Source organism: Elephantulus edwardii, unplaced genomic scaffold (genome assembly GCF_000299155.1).
Source record: "Elephantulus edwardii isolate Elephantulus edwardi_28Jun2011 unplaced genomic scaffold, EleEdw1.0 scaffold00052, whole genome shotgun sequence".
Classification (NCBI taxonomy): domain Eukaryota; kingdom Metazoa; phylum Chordata; class Mammalia; order Macroscelidea; family Macroscelididae; genus Elephantulus; species Elephantulus edwardii.
In genome coordinates, this window is record NW_006399802.1 from 3,184,473 (window position 1) to 3,205,060 (window position 20,588).

General features: G+C 45.5%; 2 protein-coding genes across 2 annotated transcripts in view; one reads left to right on the plus strand and one right to left on the minus strand.

Annotated features, from left to right (window-relative positions):
* Window positions 1–1,187: 1,187 nt before the first annotated feature.
* On the plus strand, window positions 1,188–2,746 carry ALDH1B1 (aldehyde dehydrogenase 1 family, member B1). Its single transcript, XM_006886866.1, has one exon. It carries the CDS (start codon window positions 1,193–1,195, stop codon window positions 2,744–2,746), a length of 1,554 nt encoding a protein of 517 aa, XP_006886928.1. The 5' UTR covers window positions 1,188–1,192.
* Window positions 2,747–15,840: 13,094 nt separating this feature from the next.
* The window catches only part of IGFBPL1 (insulin-like growth factor binding protein-like 1), a 17,238-nt gene continuing 12,490 nt past the window's right edge, over window positions 15,841–20,588 (minus strand). Inside the window, exons 3-5 of the mRNA XM_006886959.1 lie at window positions 20,041–20,150; window positions 18,604–18,720; window positions 15,841–15,987 (exon numbers count right to left, since the gene is read on the minus strand). Of these exons, the coding sequence (XP_006887021.1) occupies window positions 15,841–15,987; window positions 18,604–18,720; window positions 20,041–20,150 (374 nt within the window). The remainder of the gene's footprint in view (window positions 15,988–18,603; window positions 18,721–20,040; window positions 20,151–20,588) is intronic.

Sequence of the window (20,588 nt, forward strand, 5' to 3'; positions counted from 1 at the left end):
GCAGTAATGCATGGGAGGAGGCTGCCCATACTTTTGCCATGAAACAGCTCATGGATTTGAATCACATGCCTTTGAGATTGCAGTGCAATTTCTTAGTTAGCTCCCTAACTCTGGTGACTTAGTGGTAAAGAATTGTGCCGCCAGCACAAAGGTACACAATTCAAATCCACCAGCTGCCCTATGAGAAGGAAAGATGGTCAGTCTCCTCCCATGTGATTTATTGCCTCTGAAAACTATGGGCAGACCCTCAAGAATATAAAACATCAACACAATACACAATATAGGGACTTAAAAAAAATCAATATACAAAATATCCAAATTTCAATTGGCCTAGTAGGCAAGGAGTTGCACTGGTTTGGATCCACAAGTTCCTTTGCAGGAGAAAGATAAGTAAACTCCTCCCATGCTATTCATGCTCTGAAAATCACTGCAGGGTCAGCTATGGGTCATATCCGACTCCATAGCAATGAATTTGAGTTGAGTTTTACGTGGCTCTGGTTGCTGTACTCATAGTCTATCATGCTCAGAGGGTCACAGCCAAGAGTAAATAGACCTGTTCTCTCAACTGAAGTCCTAGATTGGTGCAATGACTAACACGCTCAGCCGATAACTGAAAATGTTGGCCAGCCAAGACCGCCCAGAGGCACCATGGAAAAATGGCCTAGTGATTATGGAGGAAAAGTTAGTCACTAGAGACTCTAAGGAAGACAGTTCTACTCTGACACATGTAAGGCTGCCGTGAGTCAGAACCCACTTGACGGCCATGACATGGTCCTCCCAGCTGCAGTCAGACTCGCTGCATTCCTCAGAAGGCCCAGTGGGGGCCGGGTCTAGTTGGTTTCCCAGAGCACTAAGAGCTCTGATGTCTTGCAGTATTTGGGATGGGAGAAGGGGAGAAGTAAAGGTGACAGAGAGTTCTGAAGATGGGGAAAGTCACAGTGTTATCAAGGGGGTCAGGGAAAGGCCTTGTTAGGAGATTAAAGAGTTAGGGAGTGAGCTGGTGAGCAGGTGGAACAGAGCGGGCTTGGATTAGAAAGTCCTTCAGAGCATAGCTACCCCTTTCAATATATATTCTAGGGGCACCACTTTATGTTAACGTCTTGGACTATGTGAGCTGGTGGGCTATTGGTGGGCACCTTGCCACCTCTCACCTGTCACTTTGGATCCTCCCATCCCTATCTAGGGTGTCAGCATGCTGCGTTTCCTGGTGCCCCGGCTGCCTTGCCTCCGTTCCTGGACCTCCTCATACTCAGCAGCAGCAGCACTTCCAAACCCCATCCCCAACCCAGACATCCGCTACAACCAATTGTTCATCAATAATGAATGGCAAGATGCAGCCAGCAAGAAGACCTTCCCAACAGTCAACCCCACCACTGGAGAAGTCATTGGGCACGTGGCTGAAGGGGACCGGGCTGATGTGGACCGGGCTGTGAAAGCAGCCCGGGAGGCCTTCCGCCTAGGGTCTCCATGGCGCCGGATGGATGCCTCTGAAAGGGGTCGCCTGTTGAACCGCCTGGCTGACCTCGTGGAAAGGGATCGTGTCTACTTGGCCTCGCTGGAGACCCTGGACAATGGGAAACCTTTCCAAGAGTCTTACGTCTTAGACCTTGATGAAGTCATCAAGGTGTACCGGTACTTTGCCGGTTGGGCTGACAAATGGCATGGCAAGACCATCCCCATGGATGGTGAACATTTCTGCTTCACTCGGCATGAGCCTGTCGGTGTCTGTGGCCAGATTATCCCGTGGAACTTCCCCTTGGTCATGCAAGGCTGGAAGCTGGCCCCAGCACTCGCCACCGGCAACACTGTAGTCATGAAGGTGGCAGAGCAGACCCCCCTCTCTGCCCTGTACTTGGCCTCCCTCATCAAGGAGGCGGGTTTTCCCCCAGGGGTGGTGAACATCATCACAGGCTATGGCCCAACTGCAGGAGCCGCCATTGCCCAGCACATGGATGTTGACAAAGTCGCCTTCACTGGCTCCACAGAGGTGGGTCACCTGATCCAAAAAGCTGCTGGCGATTCCAACCTCAAGCGGGTCACCCTTGAGCTGGGCGGGAAGAGCCCCAGCATTGTGCTGGCCGATGCTGACATGGACCACGCGGTGGAGCAGTGCCATGAAGCCCTCTTCTTCAACATGGGCCAGTGCTGCTGTGCTGGTTCCAGGACTTTTGTTGAAGAATCCATCTATGATGAGTTTCTTGAGAGAACTGTGGAGAAAGCCAAGCAGAGGAAGGTTGGGAACCCCTTCAAGCTGGATACACAGCAGGGTCCCCAAGTCGACAAGGAACAATTTGAAAAAATCCTGGGCTACATCCAACTTGGCCAGAAGGAAGGTGCAAAGCTTCTCTGTGGCGGGGAGCGTTTTGGGGACCGTGGTTACTTCATCAAGCCCACGGTCTTTGGAGGTGTTCAGGATGACATGAGGATCGCCAGGGAGGAGATCTTTGGGCCTGTGCAGCCCCTGTTCAAGTTCAAGAAGATTGAGGAGGTGATTAAGAGGGCCAATGACACCAGGTATGGCCTGGCTGCTGCTGTGTTTACCAGGGACCTGGACAAAGCCATGTACTTCACTCAGGCACTCCAAGCTGGGACGGTATGGGTGAACACCTACAACATTGTCACCTGCCACACACCATTTGGGGGTTTCAAAGAATCTGGCAATGGAAGAGAGCTGGGGGAGGATGGGCTTAAGGCTTACACCGAGGTGAAGACAGTCACTATCAAGGTGCCGCAGAAGAACTCCTAAGTGTCCACCATAAAACCCAACGCTGGTCCAACGATTCCAAAAATCCCCTAGACTGGTGGTTGCTATTTTTTTTTTTCATTTTTTTAAAGCCAGAAACTTAATTTCTTTGTTCCAAATGAACACTTAGATGAAGTTCAACCAAAAAGCAATGAAAATCAAGGCTGTTCTATATATAGCAGAAATGGGTTATCCAGAGTTATATATACCTAATCCCAAATTTCAGCCTCTAATCCCAGCCCTGAATCATTTTAAGAGTGAAATTTTACAAGTAAAACCGTAAGAGGTTTTGGAAGACAGAAAAGGCTTGAGCAGTGGTAGTATTTTGTTCTTCCTGCCTGATCCAATGGTTTTCCAGTGGGTTAACTGGCTTTGTGGAGAGACGCCAGCTCAGACATAGGATTGGAAGAATTAGAAGATGTGAACTATGTGTAGCCCAAATCTTGGCCCCACATCTCATTGACTTAATCTAAAATTAAGAGTGATTTTTCTTTTTTAAGTACCAGTCATTGGTTGTTTTACTTACTTGCACATAATTTTCCTGTTGGTTTTCCTTAATTTAGGAAAACAGATTGGCAAAAGGTATATTTGCATAATCATATTTTTAAAGAGAAACTCAAACAAGCTTAATTTCCATCAAGTAATAAGCAAGATCTATACAATAAGTGATAAATAGAGCCATACAATGGAATATTATATGGCCATGAAAAGGCGTTAAATCCTGATACAGGAATGAAACATAATGACAACATTACTCTGAATGAATGAAGCAGTAAAGAATGGCTACATATTGTGTTATTCCATTTTTCATTAAATGTTCAGGCTAGGGAAATCTGTACACATGGAATGTAGACAAGTTATATGGACTAGATCTAGAGAGAAGAGGAGCATAGGGGTGACTGCTAATGGACACAGTTTCTTTAGGATGATAAAAATGTTGTAGAATTAGATTGTAATGATGGTTGTACAACTTTGTGAAGAAACTAAAAATCACTGAACTTCGATACGATGAATTTTTATGTTAATTATATTTCAATTTAAAAATAAAATTAATAAATCGCTAAATCAATGCACTCTATTTTCAAATTTTTTTTTCTCTCAATATTCTGTTACTGCTCAACGTTTTATAGAATCTTATGTATAGAAGAAATACTGGTAGTCGTCTAGTCAGCTCCTACCCAGAATACCAAGGGAGCTTGGGTGTCCTAGTGGTAAGAAGCTGCCCTGCAATCCCAAAGGCACGTGGTTTGAATCCATGAGCTGCTCTGTGGGAGAAGGATGGACAATCTACTCCTCATGCGTTTTTCTGTCTCTGAAAACCCACTGGAGGGTCAGCAATGAGTTGGTTTTGATTTGACGGCACACAACAACAACATCAGTGACCTTCCTTCCTCACTGAGGGAAGTTCAATCCAACTAGGCTAGATACAGAAGCAGAATGCCGTCCCACCTTTCCTTGTCCTCTACCTTCCTATGATAGTATCGCTCACTCATAATCTCACTTCCAGACCCTCTCTGTCTTGCATCTGTATAATCCTAATCATGACTGGGGCAACGGGGTCAGATGTGCGAAGTTGGCTTAGATGATAGGGAAAAGTTCAGAGTCGTCGTTCACAGGGTTGCTACGAATTGTAGTCAACTCAGCGGCACATATCAACAATCATGCCTTTTACATCTCATTACTTCAACTGGGCAGTGAGGTGAATCAGTTCATTGTCTAACTTGAGTTTGGTCTTATCCGTGTCCTGAGGATTTGGGGGCTCTTCTGCTCCTTCATCCTCCTTTCCTAGGGTCTCCTTTTGTCAACACTGAGGTGACTCTGAGTCTACCCTAAGTGAATTTTTTTTTCTTTTCAACTCTGGGAGGCCTTTGGCACTTGTGCATAATAACAAAAGCTGCTCATGAACAAACAGGCTTGACAAATGGGACAACATCACCACATTTTAAGAATCATTCCATACCTGTTCCTCAATACTTTGAAATCAAAGGAGGAATTTAATAAGTGTCTCAGTATGGAGTGAAGTTGGGGAAAGATGATCTGCAAGGCCCCTTACTCCCATACAGACAATCCCAAAGCCCACCACTCATCCGTGGGTTTGTTGTTCTGTGATGATTTACTTGTTACTGTCATGCTGGAAGCAATGACACCAGTATTTAAAATACAAACAGTGTCACCCCAGGGGGACAACTTTCAGCAGCATTTTGACCTTTTGTAACACCGGCCTAAAGCCCCAAAGGATGACTGGACTCTGCTCAGCTCTTCTGAGTGGTACTAATGTCTCCCTCCTCTCTGCTTGCTTCTTTTCCCTTCAATCTCTTGGAAGATGAAAGCTGATGCAGGGCCACAACACAAGGAAACTCCCTTTGCACCAGCTCAGAGCTGTAGTCTGAGTAGGAATGCTGCATTCCATGCTAACCCCTTTACAAATGGTTGGCTGATCATGTCTCTGTTTGAATCATGGGGATGATTACATCGTTACATAACTACCTCTAACATAATGCATCTGCAAGTGGATGATGCATTTATTTGAGTTGTGGTTTTGGAGAAGAGCACTAAATATCTCTTGATTGTCAATAGAATAAACATCTGTCTTGGAGGAAATCAAACCAGGATGCTGTTTAGAGGTAAGGATGATGAAACTTTGCCTCATATGCTTTGGGCCTATGTTGTAAGGAAGGTGCCTGTCTTTGAATAAAAAGCCATCATGCTGGGAGAGGTGGGGGGTGAGAGAAAGAAAGGAAGACTCTCAACAAGTTGGATCGAAACAGTGACTTTAACAATGGCCTTGAGCATATCAGAGATTGTAAGGATGGAGCAGGACAGGGTAAGGTTCAGATCTGCTGTTCAGAGGGTTGCCATTCGCCATAGTTGGCATGATGGTACTCAGCAACAACAAAAACAATCCTGCCTTGTTAACCACATAGGGTTAGGATAGACATAGAATAATCACATTAATTGTATCATACTGAGAATCATCGGCTAGCCAAATTCATATTTTGGGGGGAAATTATTATCCATGACAACTGGGATACTGCATTTTCCCATCACTCTCCCTAGTATTATAGGATTTGTAAGACAGTGGTCTGTTTTCCCAGATTTCAGACGCAGATATTTTACCAAATATGTTGGCACAGTAGGAGTTCAAGGACAAGGACCAGATTTTCAGTCTGCAATATTCTTTTCTTACCACTCAGCTCCCAACTTTTAAGTTAATACCCCATGGTTTAGATTTTGATATGGTGGCATTTGCATTTGTTATTGGTAGGTGCCACCAAGTTTATTACCATTCACGGCAACCCTGTGAACAATGAATCTGAACGGAGCCAGCCTCACGATCTCTGATGTGCTCCAACCCATTGTTTCTGTCACGGAGTCTGTCTATCTCATTGTAGGTCTTCCTCTCTTTCTCTGACTCTCCATCTTCTTCAGCAAGATGTCTTTTTCCAAGGTCTGGCCCTTCCTGACGAAACGATCAAAGTATACATGAATAACGATAGCTATCTCCTCTTGTGCTGTGCTATTCACCTCCTCTGAAAACCCACTGGAGGATCAGCTATGAGTGGGTTTCAATTCAATGATACATGATGCATAACAACAATTTTTCTAACAGTAAAACACCTCAAATTTAAAATCCAAGGTCAGCAAAGATGATTGTCCCAGATAAGTGAGGAGTAAGTTTTGAGCCTGGCCCACCGTTTTGTGTGGAGGGGAGCAGATGACTTCAGTCTACAGAATGAAGTGGTAATACTTCCCAGTCTTCCCTTTACCTCATCTCACCTGATCTTCATGGGAAGAGGTGATCAGTCTGAGGAATGAGACCCGGGAGAGCACGTCATTCACTGGGCCCTGCTCATCTGAGGGCTGAGCCTCTGTCCAGAAAAAGCAATGAGGTATCTTCACGAAGGCCTGCTTGTTCTTAAGTGGAACACACACTGCTCTATTTCCTCTTACTTTCCAAGGTAAAAGTGAATAAACTAACGTAGCTCTTCCCTAAATGTGAGTAGTGTGGAGGTATGTGGAGGAGTACACACTGACAAGATTGAGTCACGTGGTCTTGCTGTCTATTCAGAGAAGGGGCAAGTACTGAATTTGTTTCTTATGGTTCCTGTAATAAATGTAGTGGCTTGACACAACAGAAATTATTCTCTTGGTGTTCCAGAGGTCAGAAGTCTGAAGTCAGTTTTTCTGGACTGAGGTCAAGGTGTCAGTGGGGCTGGCCTGATACCCTGCTTCGGATGTTCTTAGGGAGAATCCATCCCATGACTCACCCATTCTCTGTGACCACATCACTCAGATCTCCAAGGCCAGTCTTTACACGTTTCTTTGCCAAATCTCCACATTTCCTCTCGTCTCCCCCTTGCTCTTTCTCTCTGTATATCCTCTCTTATAAAGATACAAGCCATTGCATTTAGGGATCAGCCAGATAATCCAGGATAATCTTTGCACTGGAAGATCCTTTTGTAATCACAAGCGCAAAGACCCTTTTCCTTATTAGGTAGCATTTATAGATCGTGGTTTGGGGAGCCATTTTGCTGCCTATCACACAGGTTTCATGGGCACCTTGCTAGTCTCTGTCACAGCAGTAAATTCTAATCAGGGTGAAATCTGAAGCAGCCTTCGTTTTGTTCTCCAATCTCATGTCACCGGATATAACAAGAGTTCCTTTGCAGTCAGGTTCATACATGTATACACTAGGGGTCAGAAAGGGGAGAATAATGAACACATCTGACCAGACCTCTAAATCCAAAGGCCCTAGCAGGACCCAAACATCCAACATCTAGCTTCTTCCACTGTATCCATTAGAGCTGGTTCTTTTCATCAACTATAAAATCATTAAGATTTTAAATTTCAGTTGGCTCCATTCTGGGTGTGAGGCTGACCCCTGGTGGCCACCTTGTTAATGGATTGGCTCAGATAATTCAGTGTTGTTAGATGCCATGGAGTCGAGCACGACTCATAGCAACCCCTTGAACAAAAGATCTGAACCCTGTTCTATCCTGTGCCATCCTTGCACTTCCTGACACACAAGAGCCCATTGTGGCAGTCACCGTGTTAATCCACCTGTCGAGGGTCTTCCTCTCCTTCACTGACCTTCTACCCTTCCCAAAGTCAAACCAACTATTATTAGGCTCCATCAAGTCAACTACACAGTGACCTGACCAAAACCACATCTGAATCTTTTTCCATCCTGATTTCTGGCATGACCACTGTTACAGTCACTGTGTAATTCATCTTGTTGCGCACATTCCTCTCTTTCTCTGACCCTCCACTTTTCCCAGCATGATGTCTTTTTCCCTCCTGGATCCTCTTGACAAGGTGCCCAAAGTATGTGAGTTGAAGGCTCACCGTCCTTGCTCCTAAAGAGCAGCCCAGCTGTCTGGGAATGCGCCCCCTGTCTGTTCTGGTGGGAGGTGTCATCTCCTTTCAACATCTGCAAGCCCAGTGTTCCTTGGAAATCCCCACACATCTTGGCTGTCTCCTGACGGAGGAGTTTCCCAGCACAGGGATCTGCATTCAAGGTCATACTCTACTCCTGGCTCTTTTTTTCTTGGTGGTGGAGATCAGTCATCCTTTTTCTCTTTCATCTTTTATAACAGATTTTGCAGGTTACACCCAAGGGAAGCTCCCCTTAGACTGAATTAGGGCTGTGACAGGATTAAGGGTCTTACATCCCACCTAATTGGCTTATCTGATCATGGGGCCTCATTATGGAACTGCCACATTATGTCCAAAGCCCAAAGGATCATGGCCCAGCCAAGCAAACACATGGAATTCAACCCACGGCAGTCAGTCATCCTTGGGCCCTTCCAAAGACCCAGGAATTCATTTCACCACATGTGAATGAAAAAAAAAATTAATCACTGGGACTAAAAGCCAGACTTTTGTTTATAAGATACATTTGGACTTGAACACTGTAGAACGATCTTCCTCACACTTAGGTTCAACCCTGACAACCCTGCTGTTCTGGAAACTGAGATCCCAGCTTCACACCACTGCTGCACAAGGTCCCCCTCCCCTGCTGGCAGTTCATGGTGGAGCACAAAGCTCCCCACCCACTGTCCACTGCAGCTCCAGGCAACAGCCACTCGTTACTACACCCTGATCACAAACCACCTGCATGTCTGCATCCCCTCACCTGGGCAAGCTGTTTCCTTAGCCCAAAACTCTCCATTCACACTCCAAACCTGATTCCTCTGAGAAAAACAAAACAAAACACACAACCTCGAACTCACTGCTGTTGAGTCAGAATCACCCATAGCCGACCTTCCAGAGGGTTTTTGGGAGGCTATCAATCACTTGGGAGATTGCTTGTCACCCACAGGGGCTGATGGCTATGAGGTGTCACCTCTGTGTTAGCAGCACAACTCCCAATAGACTAGACCACAAGAGCTTAGTTCAGTTGTCTCCTCTTCTAGGAAGTCTTCCTTGAGCACCCGCACCCCCCCCCCCGGCTCCGATCACACAGCAGACACCTTGTACCTTGCAGCTCAGCCCCACCCGTGTCCTGCTCCCTCTAACCTGAGTGCAGCATCCCATGCACCTTGACACCCAGCATCTGATACTCTTTTGGCATCTCGAAAGTGTTTTCAGAGAGTAGATCTAATGATTGAACCAAATATGAGAAGTGCTCACAGAGCCGGATACACAAGTTCAGGGGGTAGCTAGAAGGAAGGCGGGGCTTGCAGTACAGTTAGGTAATGACTCGTACTCATTGCCAAGGAGTGGGCTTCGGAGGCTGTAAATCATACAGGAGAAGATTGCTCATCTTTCTCCCATGCGGTCACTGGTGGATTCACCACATAGGTGCCACCTTTGTGATACCAGTGCAACTCCCTATGGGCGAGGCCACCAGAGCTCCCTGTAAGCTAATTTGTGTGTAAGTCATCAGGTCAGAACCAACTTCTAGCTGACCCTCCAGTGAGTTTTCAGTGACTCTACATCTCATGGGAAGAGACTGCTCATCTTTCTCCTGTGGAGCAGCTGCTAGATTTGAACCACCTGCCTTTGTGTTGGCAATAGAACTCCTTATCCACTAGGCAACCAGAGCTCTCTGTAAGATAATTAGGGCTGAAGATTGCCACCCTCCTCCCCCATCTGTCAGTCTGTCTATGGTGGCTGCATTCATGCTGCTGTGGCTGCATTCATGCTGCTGTGATGTTGGAAGCTATGGCACTGACACTTCAAATACTAGCAAAGCCCCATAGTAGATAGATTTATGGCTTCAGTCTAAGACAGATCAGGTAGAAAGTTCTAGTGATCTACTTCCAAAAATGGGCCAATGAATACTTTATGGATCATAACAGAACTCTGATTTGATTGCTTGAGATGCAGCATCTGTAAATCAATTGCTGGAGGAGGACGTCACGTTTGGCGAGGGGTCCGTGAAGGTGGGGAAGACCCTCAGTGAGGTTGACTCACACAACAACTGCAACAATGGGTCCACACACACTGGCAATTGTGAGGACGATGCAGGACCTGGCTTGGCTTGGCTCTGTCGTACAGAGGGTCACATGCACTGGATGAGTTGAGCAAGCGTGAACAGCAGGAGGGTACAGACTGACACTGCTGACAGGGGCAAGCAGAGAAAAGGGTGCAATGCATGAAGGACGTCAAAAAGCATCAGGGGGTCCTGGGCTCACGTCCATCAGTTCCAAGGACAAGACCACCAGGATTGTCTTGAAAACATTTATTTTCAGGGCTCAGGGGTCATTTGACATCACAGCATCTGTGTAAGTAGAACAGGAAAAGATATTTGGGGGAAGGATCTTATTTCAAAATGATAACTGCAGGCAGAACACACATTCTCTCACAGCTGAAGACCCACTGGGCTGGAATGAGCACACCAACGCAGCTGTTGATTACAATGAACACTTCAGGCCGTGTGACATGTTTCTGCTCAGCTCAACCACCACAGACTCCAGTCCCTTGCTCTCTAGGGCTACATCCTGATCTCCAATTTTGACCTGGAAAAGCTGAGGTGGATTTATTAACATCAAATGCATGAAGTTGTTTTATTACCTTCTCCAAAGTTGCCACAGTATTCCCAGGGTTCTCAATCCACCTTGTGACACAATTTCACTAGGCATCTCAGCAGATTGTCTCCCAACCATTCAGACACAGGGAGCATTAACGGCACACTCTGAGAGCTGGAATGGGATGTGTGGGAGGCACCAGGTGGGGAGGGGGCATGAGCAGGAACGCTCAGCTGCCCCAGGTAGCATCAGACAAGAGCAGCTTCAACAGGATCTGTTTCAAGTCTGCCTTTACTCAAAGAATAGGTTACAGTGTTTTAAAGCTTTGCCTTGTTTCCCATTGTGGTTAAGTGGGGAAACTGAGGTATAGAAAGTGGAGGGAGCTGGGTCAGAGTCACACAGCACATTGGGGACAAATTCACAAATGGACACTGTGTTTTCAAAATGCCAGGTCTGTCACCATCCCAATATTTCAGACATGGAGTGACCAGGCTTAAAGGCAGAAGGTTCTATTTCAACAAGGGATCCTAAATGTAACCCCCAGCATGAGAGGTATGAGAACGGGCAGTGAAAGCTGACATGAACCTGGATAAGAATCCCTGAAATGTGAGCACAGGGCAGCATCTTGCTTTCCACAGTTGTGAGGTTCTCCTGAGAAGCAGCACCACATAGCAGAGTGGAGAGGGCCACGCACCATGGGGTCCAGTCCTACCCACAGGCCTCGCTTGTTGGGCAGGGGGTTTTATCTCTCAAGGCCTGGTTTCATTGTGAGTGAGGAAGACATGAATGCCTGCCCTGCCCCTCCTCCTGGATTTGGGAAGCCATCATGATTGGGAAAGTGTATCATGAACCTCTAGGACTGACCAAGTTAGAGGGAGCTCAGTTCTGACTGTGCTTTAATTACCTACTAAGGGAAAATCTATATATTTTGTTTTTAGCCCAGATAATAAACATTCTCTCTCACTTTCGATTACAAAGGAAAAAAAATAACAAAAGCTTGTATGAGGCCAACACACCTACAGAACAACGAAAAACACAGTCTACCTTACCCAAACTGCACACCCTACAGGCAGTTCTGACACTGGCTTCCAGTTTGATGCCCATCCTGACTAGGAAGGCTGGGCTAGTAAGTGGACATCCTGGTTCCCAAACACCAAGTCAAGGGGCTCTGGAATTTGGTAAACCATCCCATTAAGACTATTTATCTCTAGAAGATGGGGAAAGGTGGGCATCGAATGGCTGCTGTCTATTCCACACCCTGGAACAAAACAATGGCATGCTTTGTTTTGTTGTTTAAGAGTATTTGATTTTGAAGCATAGAATTCTAAAAAGAACACAAGGCCCTCTGCCTAAGGCCATCTTACTTTCAGAATGACAGGGTAAGAAGGGACACTGGTAACATCTAATCCAAACGCTACAAGCACAGATGACAAAACCAGGACCCAGAGAGGGGGCTGGGGGCTGCTTGGGACACATAGCAAGTTAAGGGGAGGCAGAGGAGGGCAAGGTAACAGAGCACCAGCGAGTCGGTCATCAGGTGAGATAAAGATTCACAGTGGATGCAGGCCTGCCACAAAGCCCTTTAGAATTACAAGTACACTGTCACATGATATTCCCTGGAAGGAGTAGTTACAAAAGGATTCTCACAGAGCAATTCATTCCAAAAGTATAAAAAAAGTAACATGCACTTCTGCTTTCTCAACATTTGCCCGGCTAAAAACTACCCATGAATCTAGCTGGCATCTAATTTAAAAAACATACAAAAGGGTCCTCTACAGTCACAGCTTTGCCCAACTCTTCATGAAGGAGAATGATCTGTGACTTGAGATTTCCATCATCTTGTGGTCAGTGCTTCTAAGTCCCTATGAAGGAAAAGAAGGAAGAAATTAGATGAAAAATATCTAGGATAAGTGTTATCAAGAGGTGGGAGAAAATGACCCTTAGCTTTAAACTTCTCCAGGGCAATCAATGATGACAGTGGGGAGCATGGAGTCCTCAAGAGATAGATTTTTAGGCCAGTGGGTAAAAATTTCAGAGAGGCAAATCTAACATGAGGATGACTTTTATAACCATTGGAAAAGCCAAAGACAGCTATTTGCAGGTAATGAGAACCATGTCCCTGTGAGTATGCATGTGAGGCTGGCCAACACTGCCTGTTGTGGGGGAAACTCAAGGCCGGGGTGGCTACACAACATGAGGGACCCTGGAGGACATTATGTTGAGTGAAATATCTCAGTCTCAAAAGGACAAATACTGCATAACAACACTGTTATAAAGCAGGATTGACACGGGGGGCTGGGAGGAGAATAGGAAAGGAATGGATAGATAATGAACACTGTATTGGAGCAGATGAAGGAAACAATTGTTTAAAAAGAATATATGATTAGGCATTATATGTGTAAGACGTGGTTCAAAATAAGATGCATACATGGCATACAGGACTGGAGGGGAGAGGAAGGAAATAGGGCAACAATGAATGAATATTTTAAAAAAAGAAAGCCAACTGGGGGAAGGGGAGGAGAAAGGGAGGGAAGAAATTGTGCAATAATTAATGAATGAAAGTCCAACTTTTCTGTAAACATTCATTAAAATCACAATTAAAATAAAAAATTTATTATTAAAAAAAAGACGTAGGTGGTGATGATCATTAAAATGCCATGGTGACTTTTGGGCTTTCTTTTGAAAATTTACTTATTGTAGACAACATGTACATCCCAGAATCAACTGAGTTTAAAAATATATATATTATGTATTAGCTCTCTGCAGTGCCTGGGTGGTGTAAATGGTGGGTGTATGGGGCTAACTGAACGGTTTGAAGTTCAAGACCACTCAAAGATACTTTAGAAGAATGACCTGGAGATTTACTTTCAAAATAAACCAGTCATTGAAAACCCTAGTGAGTTGTTGTTGTTGTTGTGTACCATCAATTGGAACTGACCCACTAGTACAGGTCTACTCTTATACACATGGAGTTACCATGAAATAGAGTTGACTCAATGAGTCGATATTATTAGTTCTTTAAAGTAGTAAAAACCAAAAAAGTACCAGCAAGATGATTTTAAGACCCTTATCACTTAATTCCTGGAAGTTCGTTTTCCCATATTTCTAGGAGCTCTAACTACTAATGTACATTCAACCCCAATGCCAGTGCTGCCTCTCACCCCTCAAGTCCACACAAGCTCCTATCTAGCCCCTTACTGTTGTGTTCCTTGTAATATGATAACATGAATGCTTTGTTTTCTTCATGCACCCCCTCAGACATGCATGGCCATGTACACAGAGAGCCTGCAACTAACAATAACAAGGCAAACAGCATTATTATGACAGTAAAATCCTTCTCTTTTTAATATTATATCCATCCTCCTTCGGTCCCAGCCCTATCACTGAAGTTACTGGTTGGCCTTGGTGACAGTGACTGCTCACAGTTCTTCCTGTTCCTGTAAGAGGATCTCACACTCCTGCCTTTGTCTCCTGGGTGGAGTACACACACCACCATCCCGGCATTGACCATGAGCATGACTAGATGTCTTGCTTTGACCAGGTGGACTGTAAGGAGTATGACTTAAAACACATCTGACCAGTAACTACAAATGGGCTTGTCTCTTGCTCTTATCTCTGCCACAAGTCTATTTTGCTGAGTCCTAGAACATAAACATGTGGGGTGAAGCCACAGCTAGGTTGAAGCTGTGGCACTGAATGTGAACAATAGCTTCAAGTGTATGTGATTGTGAACCAGTAAGGTGCTGTTACATTGCAAAGATTGTTTGAAAAAGCAATTCATTAAACAACCTACATTATTTGCTTGCTGAAACTGAGGAGAACCCAAACTTCTTGCTGCAGAAGGTCAAGGACTGATATTGAGAAGACAAAGATTCTCACCACTGGGCCAATTGGCAGTGCCATGATAGATGGGGAAGAGATTGAGGTTGTTAACAATTACAGCTTGCTCGGCTCCATTATCAACACTTAACACCAGCAGTCAGGAAATAAAAAGATGAACTGCATTGGGAAAATCTGCGGTCAGGGACCTCTCTAGAGTACTGAAAAGCAACGATGTCAGTCTAGAGACTAAGGTGTGCCTAATTCGGGTCATGGTCTTTGCGGTAATTTGCTATGTATCAGAGAGCTGGACAATGAATGGCTAAGGATGACAGAAGAAGAATCAATGCCTTTGAGTTGTGGTGCTGGAGAAGAGTCTTGAACATACCATGGACTGCCAAGAAAACAAATTGGTCTTGGAGAGGATGAAACCAAGTTTCTCCTTGGAGACTAGGATTTTGAAGCTCTGTCTCACTTACTTTGAGCATGTGGCCAGGAGAGAACAGTCTTTGAAGAAGGACATCATGCTCGGAAGGTTGGAGGAACAGTTCAGAAGAGGAAGACCTCAGACTACAGTAATTGATACAGTAACCGGGGCGATGGGGGTTGGTGTGTCAGAATCAGTGAGACTGGCTCAGGATAGGGCAGGCTTCAGAGCTACTGAACATAGGGTTGTAGATGACTCGATAGCACATGACAACAACAACATCACAATTCCACAGTGTGGCAGACAAATGTTGCCAGCTCTCAGCCATGCACCTATGAGGACTAAAGGCTAGCTGATCAGGAGACACAAGCCACCCTCTGCCTTCACCCCTCTTAGAAGCATAATAAAAGAGGGTGCAGCATAGAGGACGGGAAGGCAAAGAGTAGAGAAGACAGAACGGTCCACTGAGGCAGAGCCCAGACTCAGACAGATGCAGCTCAGACTGACTTCTTTGCGAGGACGTTTCCACATGGATGCTGTCATGATGGCACTATCTACTACATCACTCGGCGCCTTCTCTCAGAAGACCCACAGGGAATATTCCCTCCGGCCTCAAAAACAGAAAACACGTTATTATTTATTTTATGGATGATTATGATGTTTACAACTTTTGACTTGGTGTGCAAGGAAGCCCCGAGTGGGATCTGTGCGGGACACTCTAGCTTCATCAGAGGCTTTTACTCCTGTTTTGCTTTTCGTCTGGTTTCCTTGATTTATGTATTTTTTATTACATATCTGAGCAGCCATTGCAAACCTCCAGTGACATACAGACCTAAAAAAGGACTTAAAGTATGTACTTTACTTCATGACATGGGCCATCAGGAGCTGGGAGGAGGAAAGGGAGGTTGCTGTAGATACTTACTGTATTGTGTGACTGTCACCGTGCCCTGGGACTGGGTCTCCCCAACTGTGTTGGCTGCATGACACTGGTACACTCCTTCATCTTCCTTTCTCAGTGGTTTGATCTTGAAATAAAACGGGCAAAGAACAGAATAAGAAAGCTGATGTAGTTAAATCCGCCACAGAAATTTGAAGTCCTCACTTAGCTTCTAACGCCGCAGCATAATATTTAGTCTTCGTTCAGAATAAGATACAGCTCCTCCTAGTTCATCTTGCTTTGGCTGCCAAGAAGCAGAGTTCAAACTTCTTCCAGGCTGTCTTCTTTTAAGTCCGTTTTCACAATCGAGGCTCTCCTTTTAATAAATCTCTGTGCCTGTCATTTACGGTGAGCTATTCAGTCCTATTTTGGAAGACAATCGGTATAGATTACGTTGTTGTTGCTGTGTGCCATTGAGTTGGATCTGACCCTACAGAGAGTTTTCAGAGGCAGTAATTACATGAGAGGAGATTATCCATCTTTCTCTTGCGGAGAAGCTGGTAGATTTGAACCGCATGCCTTTGGGATTGCAGCGCAGATTCTAACCAAAGGACACCAGAGCTCCCGATGGCGTATAAGGAGAGCAAATTAAATTTTTAAGAATACAAAAATTTAGTGACTAACGAAGGACCCAAATGTACTCCGCAAGGAGGCAGTCTTTACAAAATCACATCAACGATAACCTTCCCCCATTCTTTCTTTGGAGGATAAAGGGTGGGGGGGGAGATGTGTTTATTTTGAACAAGCCACAGACCCAACACTACTCTAGTTTTCTCAGCTGGGTGGAGGAGAGTTGGGGGGCAGAAATGAAGAAGACGTCTTCTCCTCAGAGAGCAAAACGATATCCTGTCCTCATTCTACTATGAAGATCTTTTGCCTTCCCTTGTTATAACTGCCCCTGTCAACAGTCAGCTGAGTCCATTCCAACGTGGCAACACCTAAAACAACATAAAGCCAATAGCAAAGGGAGCTCAGGTGGCACTGTCCACAGGGAGATGCACTGCTAACCCAAAGGCCAGAGCTCTCCAGGAGTTTAAATCCACCAAAAGGTCCTCAGAAGAAAGATGGGTGATCTCTTCCCATGTAAATCACAGCCTCAGAAACCCAGTGGAGGGTCAACTGAGACGGTTCTGACTCGATGGCAACAAGAGAGAGGAGGAGTCCTTGGCAAATCACCATGAGAGACTTCAGGAGCTCTGGTAGCACTGAGGTTAAAGCTGCTACCCAAAGGTTATTAGTGCGAACCAGTAGCCACCCCTCGGGGGCAAGATGCCACAGTCGGCTTCTGTGAAGACTGGCGGCCTTGGCAACTCAAACAGAGCAGCTCCACTCTGCCCTACAGTGTTGCTTTGTGCTGGAGTCAACTCGATGGCAGGGGTCTGCAGGCTTCAGAGAGGACTCCCACACACCATCTCAGTCTGAGCTTGCTGCACTCAGGGGTGAAGAGGGAGTGTTCCTGCCCTCATTTCTAGCTGATGCACAGGTAGATCATAGGCAGTGCAGGTCACAAGGCCCATAGTCTGAGCCATTCCTCCCCACCCCCCTTTTCTTTTTTAACAATTGTGGCAACAGGAGCTGCCATAGCTGGAGTAACTAGCCAACCTGAGCCTCCATCTCCTCAGGCCATGGCTCTTTTAACCACTTGGTGTTCTCTCAAGCTCCAAAACAAGCTACAAATGGTGTAAAAGAACCTTGAAGAGGCTATGAATGCGCTATCTCCCTCTTCATCAGCCACGTGGTATTCCAAACCCATTGCCATGGGGTTGAGTCTAAATCACAGCAACCCTCATTCAGGTTCCTCTCCTGAGACAGTAACTCTTTCCCCCGAGGTATGGCTGGTGGACTAGAACCACTGACCTTCTAGTCAGCAGTCCAAGGCTCAATTTCAGGTATGTATTCTTTTCTTATTGCTGCTGTAACAAATCATCACAGTTTGATGGTTTAAACACTACAGATTTATCATCTCTACTTTTGGACATTGGAAGTCTCAGTTGAGTCTTCCTGAATCAAAATCAAGATTGCTTTCCTTTTGGCAATTCTGGGGGAGAAGTGGATTCCTGCCTTTCCAGCTTCTCAATGCAATTGGCGTTCCTTGTCTGCGGCCCCTTCCTCTTCTGTACAGTTGGCAATGCTGATTGTGTCTTTCTCATCTCCCATCCCTCTGCCTCCCATTCTTCCATTTAAAGTAATCGTGTGATAACAACACAGGACCCCCTGGATAATCCAGAATACTCTTTTGATGTTAGGGTCAGCTGATTAGTAATCTCGATTCCATCTACAGCCGTAATTTTCCCTGTTCATGTAACAACCTGTTCACAGAATCCAGGAATTGGAACAAGGACATCTCTGGGGGCTGATATTGGACCACTTATCCTCCCAGGAAAAGCACAGCCCACCCTGCTCTGATGGGATCCAATGTAAAATGGATTAAAGGGCTCTGAAAATTGTAGTGTGTTACAGAAAAACAAAAGATGTCCATGCTCTTGGCTGCAGTTGGAAAGGTTGGTGGTTTGAGTCCACCCAAAGGCACTTCAGAACAAAGTCCTGGTGATCTTCTCAGGTCGGGAATAGGAATCAGCCTTTGAAAATCTGACATAGTAGAGTTCTACTCTGACACACAGTGAACCAGAATCGAATCTACAGTATCCAATGGCTGGCTGTCAGTCAGCAATGCCCGAGGGTCCTAAGCAAACAAGACGCTCACCAAAACCCAGGAAGTGGCCTCGTGATCAGAAGGGCCTCCTCGCACCTGGACAGCGACATTGACATGGTCTCCAGGCAGCTCCTCCAGCACCTGTGTGCCCTCGGGAGACTGGGTGACCTACAGAGAGCAGAAAAACGAGAGGTAGAGGAGCTTAGAAAAACTATTTCTTTTTTACATTTTTTCTTTTTATTTTATATTAGTTTGCATACAAAATTCATACACATTGTGTTCCACGCTTTCCTTCATTCATTTTGTTTTCATATAGTCATTCTTATACATTGTTTTATAAAATTAATCACCACTGAACTATGCCTACCATTGCATCATCTTTTCAGGTCCCCACTGGATCTTTTCCATTTCCTTCACACCCTCCCTCTAAAAGCGACTTCCTGATAAGGACTCCCACAGACACCCTCTCTGTCCTCAGACCTCCTACTGACTGACGCAGATCCTACAGTGCTATGTGCTGTTGAGTCCATTCCAAGTCATAAGAACCCTATTCAAGCAATGACAACGTCGCAGGGCGTTACCAAGGCTGTGTCTTCTCCTGTGGAGACATTGGGCGTGTGCTGTGAAACAATCAAACACTGAACCATGGCGCCTCCACCAAAACTCTAGCACTTCTTATTTGCATTAAAATGATCTCTAAACTCTGGTGGCCTCATGGCAAGAAGCTGCACTGCAATCCCAGAAGTATGTAGTTCAAATCCACCAGAATCTCTGCTGGAGAAGGAGGGGCAATCTTCTCCTGTACCTGTCAGATCCGATTTGAGGACACACACACACACACACACACAAGTAAAAAATAAAAATATTTCAATCTCTAATCCCTGGTGGCACTCTAGTTAAAACATTTGGTTGCTAACCTAATGATCAGCAGTTCAAACCCAATAGTCACTCTATGGCAGAGAGATGAGGCAGTTTACTTCTGTAAAGATTTCTATCTTTGGGAGCCCTACACACAGCTCTACTCCATCCTACAGGGTCGTTATGTGTAAGAATCAACTTGATGGCAAGGGATTTGGCTCGGTTTTAATCCTAGAAGTATGAACAGACCATCCCTCCACCTGGGCTGTGAAAATCTGAACCACTGGCATAGCACATAAGTTATCAGCTTGATAACCGAAAGGCTGGTGGAATGCATGAGCTGCTTCAAGGGATAAAGATGGACCGTCTCGTCTGATCAAGGTTTAAAGGCCTCAGGAAGCTGATGGAGGGTGGCTGGGAGTAGGAATTGACTCAATGCAGGTAGGGAGGTAACAACATATCTTTAACCTCTGACCCTCATATAAAGATACACACACAGACCTTAAAACAAAAAGAAAATGTACTATCTATGTCTGTCTGTCTGTCTCTCTCTCACACACACGCATGTGCATGTGCGCACACATGTGCTCACACACACATGCTCACACACAGGTTCTTACACAGAAATACCTTTCTCCATGTGATAACAGGAGCAGGCACAGCCCGCACCTCACAGGACAGATACACTTGTGCCCCGGTGACGTTGTGAGCACTCCGGGGTGGGATGACGATCACAGGAGCTGTGAGAAGAAGACAGAAAACAAAACCTTTACCCTGCCAGGTCCTGAGCACTCCACTTTAGTCTCAAACCTCCCTGTCTGCTGAGTGTCTGCTGGGACACGGAACATCAATGCTAGCTCTCGTATAGTCACTACTTAACGGCACCTTCCAGGCTCTGAAATAGTGGAAGAGTTGGCAGCCAATGAAACCCTACACACACACACACAGACATTCTTCTTGGCCCCAGAATCATAGGTGAGAGTCTTTCCAAGACCTGGAAAGATGCCTAGAGATTTGAAAATTTATCATCTTAGTTTTAACAGCAAGAAAATGGGAGTTCGAGGAGGAAAGGCAACATCCTGAAGTCCCCATGTATGTGGCAGAGTTGGGGGTCTCCGCGATCCCCCAACTCACATACACACACACACACACACACCGCTCAGTGCTCCTTCCAAGGC